Raw genomic sequence first — 13,553 nt, 5'->3', positions numbered from 1 at the left:
GCAGGGCCTGAAGGGGCTCCAGGAGAGCTGGAGAGGGGCTGGGGACAAGGGATGGAGGGACAGGACACAGGGAATGGCTTGAAGATGAAGGAGAGTAGATTTAGGTTGGATATTGGGAAGGAATTCCAGGCTGGGAAGGTGGGGAGGGGCTGGTCTGGAATTGCCAGAGCAGCTGTGCCTGTCCCTGGATCCCTGGCAGTGCCCAAGGCCAGGCTGGACATTGGGGCTGGACATTGGGACAGTGGGAGCTGTCCCTGCACATGGAATGGGATTGGGATGGGATTTAAGGTCTCTCCTACCAACCCCAAAGTGCCCCAAAGTTCAGCCCCGTGTGTGGCCAGAGGGAAAGGGGGAATTGCAGCTCCTAAGACAAAACCACCCCATGATATTCCACAACTCAGATGTGCTCCCCTGTCCAGCATTAAAGCAGAGCCTTGCTCTGAAGTGAAACTGCCCTGGGTAGATCCGATGCAAAAGACCCCAGAGAAACAGGGTTTGATTCCATTTGGATTTTCCTGGTCCTGAATGCTGGGAATAATTTAATCCCCTTTGGAAGATTCCAAGGAATCAGGCCCTGCTCATCATCCTTGAGCCTGGATTTGCATTTGAGTTTGACTCCAACTAAATAAAAGAACTCACAACTAAATAAATAAATGCAGAATTAAGGGATAACGCCTCTGTTTATGGGGCTGCTCTTAGGGCAGATGGATTTGTCTTCTGTGTCCAGCAATTTCACGCTGAAGGGAATAAACTCCAACATTTCCTTACTTTCCTCCTCCCACAGGAGTCTATAAAATTCTGTATTATTGCTTCTAAGTCTGCTTTTCCCCTGCAATGTTTTACACAGAATTGCCTTTTTGTTTCCAGTAAATCCCGATATTGCTCCTCTCCTTCTTCCAGCTGTTTCCTCTCCAGTTGGAGTTCATCTTCCCGCTCAACCAATTTTGTCAAGCCCTGTTTTATCTCCAAAATTGAATTTTCAAGGTTATTGAAGGAATGTATTTTTCTCCCTTTTCATTTCCTCCCCGAACTCCATCAGGGCTCACCTTGGATATATTTGGGAGCTCTGCATAGTCAGTGGGATTACCACGAAAAATATCCGGGAACACCCTGAATTCCCTGTTTTCCTTGCTTTCCCATCATTCTCAATCCTCTTGGAGCAACCTGGGATAGAGGGAGGTGTTCCTGCCCTGACAGGGCTGGAACTGGGTGGGTTTAAGGTCCCTTCCAACCCAAACCACTCTGGGATTCTGGAATTCTGGGATTTTTGGATTCCCTTCCACATCAGCCAAATCCCAAAGTCCATGAGACAGAAATCAGCTCTGACCCATAATTTATTCCTGGAGCAGTGACCCAGCTTGCTCCAAGAAGATTAAGAGTGGCCTTGAAGTGGAGCCATGAAGTTTTGAGAGAGCTGGGAAGGGGCTGGAGAATTGCTGAGGGAGCTGGGAAGGGGCTCAGGCTGGAGCAAAGGAGGCTCAGGGGGCCCTTGTGGCTCTGCACAAGTCCCTGGCAGGAGGGGACAGCCGGGGGGGTCGGGCTCTGCTGCCAGGGAACAGGGACAGGAGGAGAGGGAACGGCCTCAGGCTGGGCCAGGGGAGGCTCAGGGTGGACAGCAGCAGGAATTTCCCCATGGAAAGGGCGCTCAGGCCTTGGAAGTGCCCAGGGAGGTTTGGAGGGATTTCCAAGCCCTGTGGCACCTGGGGTCAGGGGTCAGTGGTGGCCTTGGAAGTGCTGGGAGCAGCTGGATTTGATGATTCCAAAGGGATTTTCCAACCTCAGTGTTTCAACTGGAGACTCCTCTTGCCTTCAGTGATTTCACTCCTGATGTGGCTCTGCAAAGCCTGGTGGAACCCAAAGAAAATCCCCAAAAAACCGTAATTCCCACATTCCCTGCATCCAGGACCTCCAGTACTGAATCCAACACCCTCTGGCCCATCTCCTCTGGAAAACCTGATTTTGTGGGACACCAAGAGCTGTAAGCTCATTCCTGCTGGAAGGAATCTTCCTGCTGACACCATTCCCAGCTCCACAGGCAAAATGATCGGCAAACCTCCCCGCTAAGGGCAGTGGGCAGGTCCGAATGAAAACGCTGGGATTGGGAATAAAATCCAAAGGATTTGGGAGGGAGCACGGGGAAAGCAGCAGCTTGTCTTTAAATCTGCGGATTGCCTTCCAAACTCTGCTTTACGAGGCAATTACAGGCACGAAGTTGAATATTGAAAAGTGAGACAGGAGGAGAGGGATTTATGGAGCTAAAAAAATCAGCTGGGACAAATTCCAGCAGCATCCATGGGCAGCATTATTTGTGTCCTGCGTCAATCCAAATAATCTTAATTTTTAATGCTGCACTTTGCAACCGGAGTCCTGTTGAAATCCATATTTTGTGTAATTATGGGAATTAATCTCCTAAGTATTACAGGACAACAAAGGAATTATATTTACTCAGCATCTTCTGCTGTTAAAAATTAACTACAAGGACAAGTTAATTATTCCAATTTACCTTTCCCTGGTTGGGTTTGAGCTGCCCTTGGTTTTTGTGACTCCTTTATATTCCAACCACGACATTCCCTGTCATCCTGCTGTTCACCTTCTTCCCATGATAACTGTTGGATTTTCCTCAACCCTTTTGGGCTGGAATTCCCATTTTCCCTTCAAATCCAACCTCTTAACCTGTAATTAATTGGGAATTGAAGAAGAAGCCATGGCTGCTCCATTCCTGGAAGTGTTCAAGGTTGGATGGGGTCTGGAGCAACCAAACCTCCGATCTTTCCTATTTCAAATATGGATATGGAATATTCACATCTCTTCCCACTCGTTTTTCCTTCTTCCAAAACCATTTTTGTTTGGAAGACTCTTTGCTCCTGCCCTCAGACAGAGAAGGATTATCCTCCCCAAGACCAATTCCCAAAAAAAAACCACCCCAATATAAATAATTCCATTTCCCTCCCCTCAAAAAAAACCATCTCTGTTTATTCAGCTTTTGGAGTGCTCTGGGTTTTTTTCTGCATTCCTGACAGGAAGGCCTGTCCATGATAATAATTTTAGAATAAGAGATGAAAAAATTCAAATTATTGGGCTCTCATTTAAATTTTCCACGGCACCAGGGTTTGAATATTCATCACCTGCCTGGGTCACCAAACTCACGCTGCCCTTGACCTTGCTAAATGTCAAAAAGCTCCTGGGATTTCTCTTTCCCGATCCAGCCATCCGTGATTTCCATATTTTTTTCCTTGCCTTGCTCCACGTGGATAAATTACACCCAAAGCCATCGTTGCCTCTGGGTTATTCTGAAACCGGCCCCGATCAGATGAGGATCTTAGAGAATAGATTTTGTTGTTTTACAGTTTTCTTGGGAAGTTTCTGGACTAGGAGTTAAGGATTGGGGAATGATCCATAGGTTAAAAACCTCAGTATGGGAATTATCCATTGGGAGTGCCTAAATCTCTCTGTATTTATATATAAAATAAATATAGCAATCAATATCCCCACAGGAAGGTTGAAGTTTTAAGCTCAGCTTAGTGGCATCAACCTCTGCCAAAACCTGGGAAAATCCTTTGGGTGGGAATGTGGAATTCCACAGATACAACCACCAGGGTGGAAAAAACCCCTTTGGAGAGCAAATCAACATTTTAAAAGCAATGGGAGCACCATTATTTTGGTATTTTCAAGTCGTTAAGGTCATTTTTTCATTGGAAGAGAAGGGAAAAAAATTAAAGAATTAAAGAAATTTGACCCAGTTCTACACTTGTTTTCAGGCCGTCCTTTCTGCCACCACAAACAGCCCAAATTAAACCCAACTTTTATCTCTAGAGGAAGAATTCATTCAGAAAGTGATAAATGCACCAGCCTGGGAATGGATTGGGTTATGTAATATTTGTCCTGAATATTAATCAGCTTTTCCCACTCAAATCTTCAGTCATAAGGGGGGGAAAAAAAAAAAGATGTAAATAATATTAATATTAAATGCAAATTCTGCTTTCCTTCATCATTCCAGCCTGCCTAAGCACAGATTTATGACAGGTTTGTTTAAAAATCAAGATATTTCCCCCATTTGATTTCTCAGATTCCTTGGTTATCCCTTTTTAATGAGTTTTCATAATTAAAATTTTATAACCTGGAAGATTACACTCCTTGGGAGTTTCACCACACTCCTGATCTCCATTCACAAGACAATTCCATGAAGGTGGTGAATTCTCACAGGGATTGGCCACCCTACCTGTTCAAACAGTTCCTCCTCATGACTTCCCTAAAATTCCAAGGTTTTTAGATCATTAATCCCAGTCCCCTCTGGGATGGGGAGCGCTTCCTTCTCCCGCAACGATTTTTATTTCATTATTAATACAATATTTGCATATACATATTTCATCAGGCAGATATTTTGAGATAGACCCAGCACATTCCTGAGCTGCCAATTCGCCTTTTCCAATTTCTGCCTTTTCCAAGGCAGAAAATTCCTTTTCCCATTCCCAGCTGCAAAGAAACCGAAAATCAAGGAAAGAGGGCTCATGGCTGGATTCTCCAGCTGATGGAAAATGGGAATAACTCATTTATGCTGCTCCACTCAGCACCTGAGATCATCACTCAGCCTCATCTTTCTCCTTAATTAGCTCTGTTCCAGTCCCAATATAATTCCTGCAGGATGAGCCCCTTCTTCCAGAGTTATCTGGAATTTGTTGCCGAGAGAGAACGACGCAAATAAAGCCGAGATCCAATGGAACGGGAAATTCTGGAGCATCCCAATGTGGCCACCAAATCAGGTTTCCATGAAATATCTTGGATCTTTTATGAGGCTTTCCAAGGGTTTGGAGATGGATGAGTTTGGGAAGGGGTTTGTGCTGTAAACAGGATTTTATGGAGCCCAGAAGGAAAAGGGAGGCGAGGAAAACGATCCCATCCTCACTGCTCCGATCACTTGAGAAGGGACACCATGGAATCGTTGTCTTAGGTGGCACCTGGTGGCACTTTCATGTCCCCAGCCTCTCCTGCAGCTGGGAAAGTGGAGCTGGTCAGTTGTCCCTGGGTTGGGCCCTGTCTGCTGCCAGCAGGGTTTGATTTATTCCTTAAAAATTTATTTATCCACAACTGAAGCTGGAAAATGATAAAATGGAATCCCAGAGTGGTTTGGGCTGGAAGGGACCTTGAAGATCATCCAGGGCCATCCCTGCCATGGCAGGGACAGCTGCCACTGTCCCAGGCTGCTCCAGACTGGCCCTGGGATCTGCCAGGGATCCAGGGACAGCCACAGCAAATCTGGGAATTCCAGCCCAGCCCCTCCCCACCCTCCCAGCCAGGAATTCCTTCCCAATCTCCCAAGTAACCCATGATGGGAAACCAAACACAGAGGAAGACTCATCTTGGAGCAGCTTGGAATAGTGGGAGGTGTCCCTGCCCATGGAGGCTTTGGAATGGGATGGGGTTGAAATTCCCTTCCAACTCAAAGCTTTCTGTGACTCCAGGATTTTCATTTTTCTAGAGAAGTTTTAGGATTTAAGGTAAACACGCAGCAAAAGAAAAATCTTAAACCACAGCTCAAGGACAAACTGTGACCAAGACCAAAAATCCACAATTTTTGCAGAGAACTTCCAGTCTGGGATCCTGACATCACTGAGATGGGATAAAGGGATGACAGCAGAAAAGGGAGGTGAGGAAAACAAAAAACTCATTAGATGAGGGGGTCAAATAAAAATAATTTTAAAAAATTCTTTATATTTTAATTTACTTTTAATTTTTCTTTAGCGTGACCCAACGTATGTGACCTGGAGCAGGAATTCCATGGAAGGGTTTTCCCTGTAGAACACCAGAACAGCTTCCCAGGGAATGAGCACATTCCCAAGGCAGCACAGGATGGGATTGTTGGGGTTTCTGTGCAGTGCCAGGGGTTGGATTTTAGATCCTTGTGGGTCCCTTCCCACTCAGGATATTCCATAATTCCTTGAAAACAGATTAATTAACCACTTTTAGTGAGACAAAGTCCTGCTGTCACAAGGAGAACCTTCCAAAGAATGGGAATATCCTCACTCAGCACATCCACAGTGAAATCCATGAGCTATTCTCTAAATAAAAGTGCTCCATTAAATATCTTTCCCTGCTCATCACTGCTGGAAGGATCTAGGATAAATATTCCCAAATTCTGAAAAGAACTGGTTTTTATGACAATTGGTTAAATGCCACCCTCGGTACAGAAACGCTGCTCAAGTCGTTGGGAACAAAAACTTTCCTCCCACAGGAAAAATAATCAAAGCTTTCCATAATTTTTCTCCATTCATCTCCAATTTGTCACTTGCCAGGATGTGAATAAAGGGAGCGGAATTCTAAACACGGAGAGATGAAAGGAAAAGCGCCTGGAAATACCTGTTGAAATCCTACTTCTTGGAAGCATTTTCAGGTTGTGTCTCTTCTCTGGGAATTAGGAAAATTCTGCCTCTCAAGCAGAACAAAAATGCTTCAAAACGAGGGGGTTTGGCAACAGGAAAAGGTGGGAGAATAACAGCGACCCAAGCAACGCATCCCCAGAATCTGAGAGCCAGCAGAGTCATCCCATGGGATCCACCAGGAACTGCTCCAGGTCCTGAGGAAGTGTGAAGCTGTTGGAATTCCTCCACCACAAAATATTTTCTCCCTTTCACAGCAAATTCATGCCAGGAAAAGGGGAAAGAAACGACTTCCCCCGCTCCTTGTTTGGAAGGATCAACACTCCAATGTTTCTATGGTGGTTCTCATTCCCAGATTCACAGATTCCCAGGATCATTGAGGTTGGGAAAGAGCTCCAAGATCAGAGTCCCAGCTGTGCCCACCGTGTCCCCAGAGCTCCGAGTGCCACCTGCAGCAATTCCTGGGACACCTCCAGGGATGGGCACTGCAAACCTCCCTGGGCACTTCCAAGGCCTGAGCGCCCTTTCCATGGGGAAATTCCTGCTGCTGTTCACCCTGAGCCTCCCCTGGCCCAGCCTGAGGCCGTTCCCTCTCCTCCTGTCCCTGTTCCCTGGCAGCAGAGCCCGACCCCCCCGGCTGTCCCCTCCTGCCAGGGACTTGTGCAGAGCCACAAGGGCCCCCTGAGCCTCTTTATTTCCAGGAAGACACAACTGAGCCAAGGACAGGAGGCACAGACCCCTCGTTCTCCAGTTCTGATGGGATGAATCCCAACACAGCCAACCCCACAGCTCAGAGGAACCCACAAGGCAGAAGATTCCATCCTCCCTTCAGCCTTGACTTTGGGATTTAAACCTGGAGCAGCGGGAAAAAGCTGGGATGGAAGCCCTGCAGATCCCAGCCACGTAATCAATGCATCCATAATTTGTTACAAAGCAGAGCCAGGAAAAACAAATCAGCTCTGAGGACGTGTGAGGAGCGGCTCTTCCCTGGAGGCCCCAAAAGAGGTCACTGGTGCTGAGCACAGAGCACTGCTAAAAAGCCAAGTGACAGAAGATTGGGGCATCTGAAAGTGGAATAAGCGAGGGCTGCACTTCATAAAACACCCAAATTAAGTCCTGACAGAGCAGCAGACCCTGGGAAGTCACTCAGCACAAGGAATGGCTCATTACCCCCCCGTTATTCCCCAGAAACCGCCTCAAACCAGGCTTTCCATGTCCCGACAACAAATGCTGCACGTTTCCGAAATAAAAAATACCCGATTCCCCCCCTTTTCCCTCCCCGTTCCCGAGGCTGGCTGGCAGAGCGGAGCAGGCTGGATCTGGATGCGGATCAGCTCCCAGGGAACAGCTCTTGCCCTCGTTTTTTCCTCCTTGTTTTACACAGCAGCAACAAATGAGCTCAGGATCAGCTCAGCATTTAGAGAAATATGTCCTCCCATCTCATCCGCTTGTTCCCGTGTCAAGGAATTCAAAGCTGTGGGGAAAATAATGATTGCCTCACACTTGGTTTGCTTTTTGTTGTTTTGTTGGTGTTTTTTGTTGTTTTTTTCACCAGAAATGAGAGTCCTATGTCATTTTTACTTCCATATTTACATGGAATTCATGGATTCAGGGAACTACAGAGACAAACAACCCCACATCAAATATGTAACAGCCATAAGACTCTTGCTGCTCTTTGTTTAGGGGAGGAATAAATCAACTTTTCCTCAGCGCAACAGAAAGAAAATGAAGGGAAATCAGGTTTTACTCACACTGCACAATGAGCTGCACCAACGCCTCTCTGGGTTTGACGTTAAACCCGTTGTATTGGCTGGTCTGGCACCTGTAGGTCCCGCTCATTTCCCGGGAAACGTTGACGATCCGCAGGATCCCGTCGTAGCTCTCCGTCTGCAGGGCCCCGTCCGGCATCGGCACCTCCTTGTCCGCCCGCGACCACAGGATGATGGGTTTGGGCTTCCCGGTCACCTGGCACTGCAGCTCGATGGTGTCCCCTTCCCGTGTCACCAGCGGGGACTTCTCCTGCGGGACCGTCAGGTTGGGGGGCACTGGGAAACGGGAGAGGAGAGGGGCCAACAGTCAGGCACCGCTGTTGTTGCTGTTGCTGGAGTCGTTGGAAGCTGCCAGGTCTGCGGGGTGAGGTTCTCAGCAGCCTCGGGGGAGATTTCCCAGCCCTGCTGTGACACTCGTGTCCTCCCCGTGTGTCCCTGATGCCGCCCCGGTGCTCCCCGGCGCTCTCCCACCACCGCTCACTTCCCCACTGCCACCTCTGCTTTCCTTTTTAGGATCATTTGGTGCTAAATCCCACTCTTCCCTCACAGCCCGGCTGCTGACTTTTATGCAGCCCATGGATAAATGGCTGTGGGTGAGGAAGAGTTGTGGAAACTGAGAAATCACCTCAGAACAGGAGGCCTGACCCCAAAATGCAGCCGGGGTCTGTCACGGGAGGTTCATCCAAGTGGTGTTTATTCCACAGGGACTGGCATTAACAATTCCAAAAGGGATTCTGGAATTATTTCCAGCAGGAGTTGGGCAGCCCCATGGAGCAGGAACACCTCACAGTGAGCTGGTGACGGCCAAGGACACGGGATAGGGGTGTGGATGTGTGGGAGCAAATCCAGAGGAATCCACGGAGCTGCTCCAGGGCTGGAGCCAGGCTGGGAGAGCTGGGAATGTTCNCCATCCCTGCCCTCTGGCACTGGGAGCCATTCCCTGTGTCCTGTTCCTCCATCCCTTGTCAGAACTCTAAAGATTCTCATAATCAACTCCTAATTTTTTCATCTTATCCCCAGCAAGGCCCTAATTTTGAGGGATTCTGATGGTAACCTTCAGTGTAAAATGATGATTAATTTAATTTTCTTCTGCATTCTGCATCCGTGCCTGCTCTGCAGAAGGATTCACAATGGAAAATCCCACTGTCAGGAACTTGCTAACTTGGATTTTGTGCTTCAAGTTGTCTCCCCTGTCCGCAGGATTTTCTGGGATTTTCCAGGCCTCTGTCCTGGTTTGGCTCCTCAATAGAGCACTAAATTCTCTGGAAATCCTGCTCCAGCCTCCCCCAGCAACTCCCAGGTTCCTGAGCTTCAATATTTGTGCTCGAGCACGTGCAGCATTTGCAAGAGATAAATATTCAAATGAGTAAAAACAGACTGATAAAAAAAACCACCCCAAAACTCCGGGGCAAAGCTGCAGCATTCGTTTCCCTCCATATCTGCAAATCAAGATTTGCTTGACTTGTCCAGCTGGGGACAGAAGGGGATGGGTGAACAGCGAGGAGGTTCCTTAAAAAGCCATGAAATGGGAATAATCCATGCGTTTTTAAATTGTCTGCTCCTCTGAACGTCTTTTATGGGCTCTGCTGCTGCTGTTCCTTGGATTTTATGGAATTCAAGTTGTCCTGGCTGGAATATAAATCAATCAAGAGCAGTGAACAACATTTTAATCCCACAGAGATCACGAGGGGAGCCGTGGCTGAGCCTTGGCTTGTTCCTCCTTCTCCATAGACAGCTCCTGGATCCCAGATTTGTCTCTTCCATCTCCAGGATTAAGGAATGTCCCTGGAGGAGCAGGGATCCACTCGGTGACCTGGGGAAGAAACCCTCTGCACTCATTTTAAAGCATTTTCCAGCTAAAAAACCATGGAGCCAGGTTAGGAATGCTGGGAATGTTCACCTGGAGAAGGGAAGGATCCAGGGAAATCATTCCAGAGCCTGAAGAGGCTCCAGGAGAGCTGGAGAGGGACTGGGGACAAGGGATGGAGGGACAGGAGCCAGGGAATGGCTCCCAGTGCCAGAGGGCAGGGATGGATGGGAGATTGGGAATTGGGAATTGCTGGCTGGGCTGGAATTGCCAGAGCAGCTGTGGCTGTCCCTGGATCCCTGGCAGTGCCCAGGGCCAGGCTGGAGCATCCTGGGGCAGTGGGAGGTGTCCCAGCCTTGCTTGGGAAAAGCTTGGAATGCTGTGTGGTGGGCTGAGAGATGGGAAAATCCTGATTTAAACTCTGCCCACCCTCCTTTTCCTTTGGTGCCTCCTGAAAACTCATCTTTCCTCATGGACCTTCTGACCTGAAGCATGGAGAGACATTCCCTGTGGGAAAACAGCCCCTCCAGGAGCTTTTCCTCTCCTCCCTGTCCTTCCCTCAGCTCCCTTCCTGGAATGGCAGCGCTGACAAACCCAGCCTGCACCTCCCTCCTGTCTGCAGGAGGAACATTCCAAAGCAATTTTCAGCCCCCAAGGGGCAGAAACAACAGACTCATCCCGGTGAGGAGCAATTCCAGCTTTCCCCCGGGACCTGCTCGGTGTCTCCAGCCCTGACAAGGCAGGTGGGAATCAGAGCTGAAATCTGGAGCTTTCACGGGAACCAAAGTGCTGCTTTCAGCTGTTTGGAAGGCTTTAATAGCTCCTGTCAGGCGGGACAGGCAGACACGGGAAGAGCTTTTTCCACGGGGGAGGGAAGGAAAAATTGTTTTATACTTCAAAAAAAAAAGAAAAACCCCAGGAAAAATTAAAAAGAAATAAATAACAACTGCTAAATAAAACATTCCCAATATTAATAAAACATTATTCATTCTCAGTTATGTCCTTTTGTGCCACAGCAGGTTCTGAGCACAGGAAAATTCCCTGGGGAGCTGGAGCGCTGTGAAATCATGGACTAAAGTGGGAGAAAAGTGTTCCAAGAAGGAAAATACAGTTTATAGGGAAAGGGGCCTGCCTGCAGCCAGGAGCCTCCTCCTGGAATGTGTGGCTTCTCAGCTGAGGTCAAATGTGACAGAGCCCTGTCTGGATCAGGAAAAATCCTGGATTTGTCCTTTTCCAGCCTGTGCAGTGGATCTGCTCCCGGCTGGGACTGTTTGGATCCAAGCCTTTCCCAGCTGGATGGATGCTGGAGGCTCCTCCAACCCTGCTCCTGGCACCTCAGGCTTTCCTGGGAATCACAACCTGCCCTGGCTCAGGGATTCACTGTCCACGAGGGATCACAGCCCTGGGAGGAGATCCCTGCTATCCTGAGATCCCTGTGATCCCGATATTCCAAGGGCAAGGCCCTGCTCCGACCCACACAGCTCTGCTGCAGCCCCAGAGGGGCTCCCAGAGGGAGTTTTCCCTCTGGAAATTGTCCGTGTGGATCCATCCCTGGACACGCGGTGCTGGTGGCCTCTTCCAGACTCCAACATTTCCAGGCTGTGCCAGAGCAAAGGGTTGGAGTTATCCAATCCCAGCCTCAGGAATCAGCGGTTCCAGCTGGGACAAGGGAGGGAACTCGGGAAAAACACAGGAAGTGCATCCCTGTTTGGAGAGGGGGGGTAAAAAAGCGACAAAAATCCCCGGTGCAGGTGCAGTAATTCCCACTCTTTTCCCATCGTTTTTTCCTGAAAAAAGCAGAGATAACAGCACAGCAAAAAGCCGCGCCTGGCTGAGATAAGGAGCACCACCAGGAGGGTGGTGACAGCTGATAAGAGAGGCCCTGTCAGTGTCCCAGATGGAAAGATCCCCTCAAATCCCTGACTCCTGGGCTCCCGCGGCATCTCGCAGCGCCTGTCACTGCCAGGCGGCCGGGAGCTCATTACGGCTCCCGGGATTTATTCACGTTGCTCCTGGAAGCAGCAGAGGGGACAGGAGAGACGAGGCCATCCGTTAGGATGAAGAATTCCAGAGGCAATGCCATCAATCCCAAGCCTGGCTGCAGCTCCGGGTCACATTTGGGTAATGGCGAGGTCCCACCAAGAATTTCTCCGTCCCCATTTATGGCTCCAGCTCCCCTCAAATTTAGATCCTGTTCCTCCACTCTCTAATTAGGGGGAGAAAAAGCCCCAGAGCTTTGCTCAAGGATGAAGAATTCCAGGGGCAATGCCATCAATCTGAAGCCTGGATACAGCTCTGGGCCACATTTGAGGAACAGTGACCAAAACAATGAGGTCCCACCAAGAATTTCTCCATCCCCACCCCATTTATGGCTCCAGCTCCCCCTAAATTTAGATCCTGATTCTCTACTCTCTAATTAGAGGGAGGAACAACCCCAAACCTTTGTGCAGGGAGGGTTTTTGGCAGGGTTTCTCCTTTTCAGCCCAGCTGTTTATTGTCACAACCTCCCAGGTATTTAATTATCTCTGAGCTGTCTGTTCCGCTGGCAAATGGAGCTGGAATTAGCAACAGGCTGGAAAAAAATAAATCCCAGGTTTTGGGGAACGGTGAGACAGCAGCCTGGGCACGTGGGATTTGTGTCCATGAGCAATCCAGCTCAAAAGGATTGAGGTGAAAGGATAAATTTGAAGGTTTTCTTCCCAAAGATATAGGGAGGCCTCAGGAGCAGGGAATGGTGAGTCGGGGTGAGCAAGGTTAGAAATGGAGAATCATGGAATTGTTCAGGTTGGAAAACCCTTTGAGACCTTTGAGTCCAACAGTTCCACGGCCACCACTGCCCCATGGGCCCAGATGGATCTGCAGGGATCTGAAATCCCTCCAGGGATGGGGATTCTACCTCTGCCCTGAGCTGGACAACCCTTTCCAGGCAGGAATTCTCCCTGATATCCAGCCCAACCCCTCCTGGCACAACTTGAGGCCACCCCCTCTCTTTCCACCGCCCGTGCAAAGATGAGCAGGCAGAGGCGGGTCCAGAGGCTCGAATCCATTGGGAAAGGCGCAGGGATGAGCCAAGGATGTGCCAGCGAGGTGCTGCCGGTGGGATGGGCAGGGAGGATGTCCCCAGCTGTGCCAGGCTGTCCCCAGCTGTGCCAGCTGCTGTCTCCCAGCAGGTGCTGCTGTGGCACAAGGAGAGCCCTGGAGGGCTCAGCCTCTTCCCGAGACATCCCAGGGCTCCTGCAGCTCCAGAGGGAAGGAAGGGCAGCCCTGCCCCTGCTTTGCAGAATGGAAAGTTGCCTAAATCCTGGATGGAAACAAGAAGTGTTCCCTTATTCCTGCAGCCGGCAGCAGATCCACTGCCCAGGCTGGAAAAGGACAAATCCACGATTTCTCCTGACCCTGACTGGAAACAGGAAATGTTCACTTATTCCTGCACCCAGAAGCTTTAAAATAAGTTCACACTCTCAGCAGTTTCCTGGAGGGTGACACTGGGACAACAAAAGGATCTGGTGACACCTGGAGAAGACAAAGCTCTGGTGACACCTGGAGAACAAAAGGCTTTGGTGACACTGGGAGAACAAAAGGCTTTGGTGACACCTGGAAAAG

The 13,553-nt window shown here is 49.1% G+C and overlaps 1 protein-coding gene across 1 annotated transcript in view; it reads right to left on the bottom strand.

The window, feature by feature from the left end:
- Positions 1–13,553, bottom strand: part of MDGA2 (MAM domain containing glycosylphosphatidylinositol anchor 2) — a 148,671-nt gene that overhangs the window by 63,488 nt on the left and 71,630 nt on the right. Inside the window, exon 8 of the mRNA XM_033515236.1 lies at positions 8,126–8,419. Within this exon, the coding sequence (XP_033371127.1) occupies positions 8,126–8,419 (294 nt within the window). The remainder of the gene's footprint in view (positions 1–8,125; positions 8,420–13,553) is intronic.

Source organism: Parus major, chromosome 5, assembly GCF_001522545.3.
Source record: "Parus major isolate Abel chromosome 5, Parus_major1.1, whole genome shotgun sequence".
NCBI classification, from domain to species: domain Eukaryota; kingdom Metazoa; phylum Chordata; class Aves; order Passeriformes; family Paridae; genus Parus; species Parus major.
Note: the sequence above shows the minus strand (reverse complement) of the source record. Positions and strands in the feature narration are given on the sequence as shown.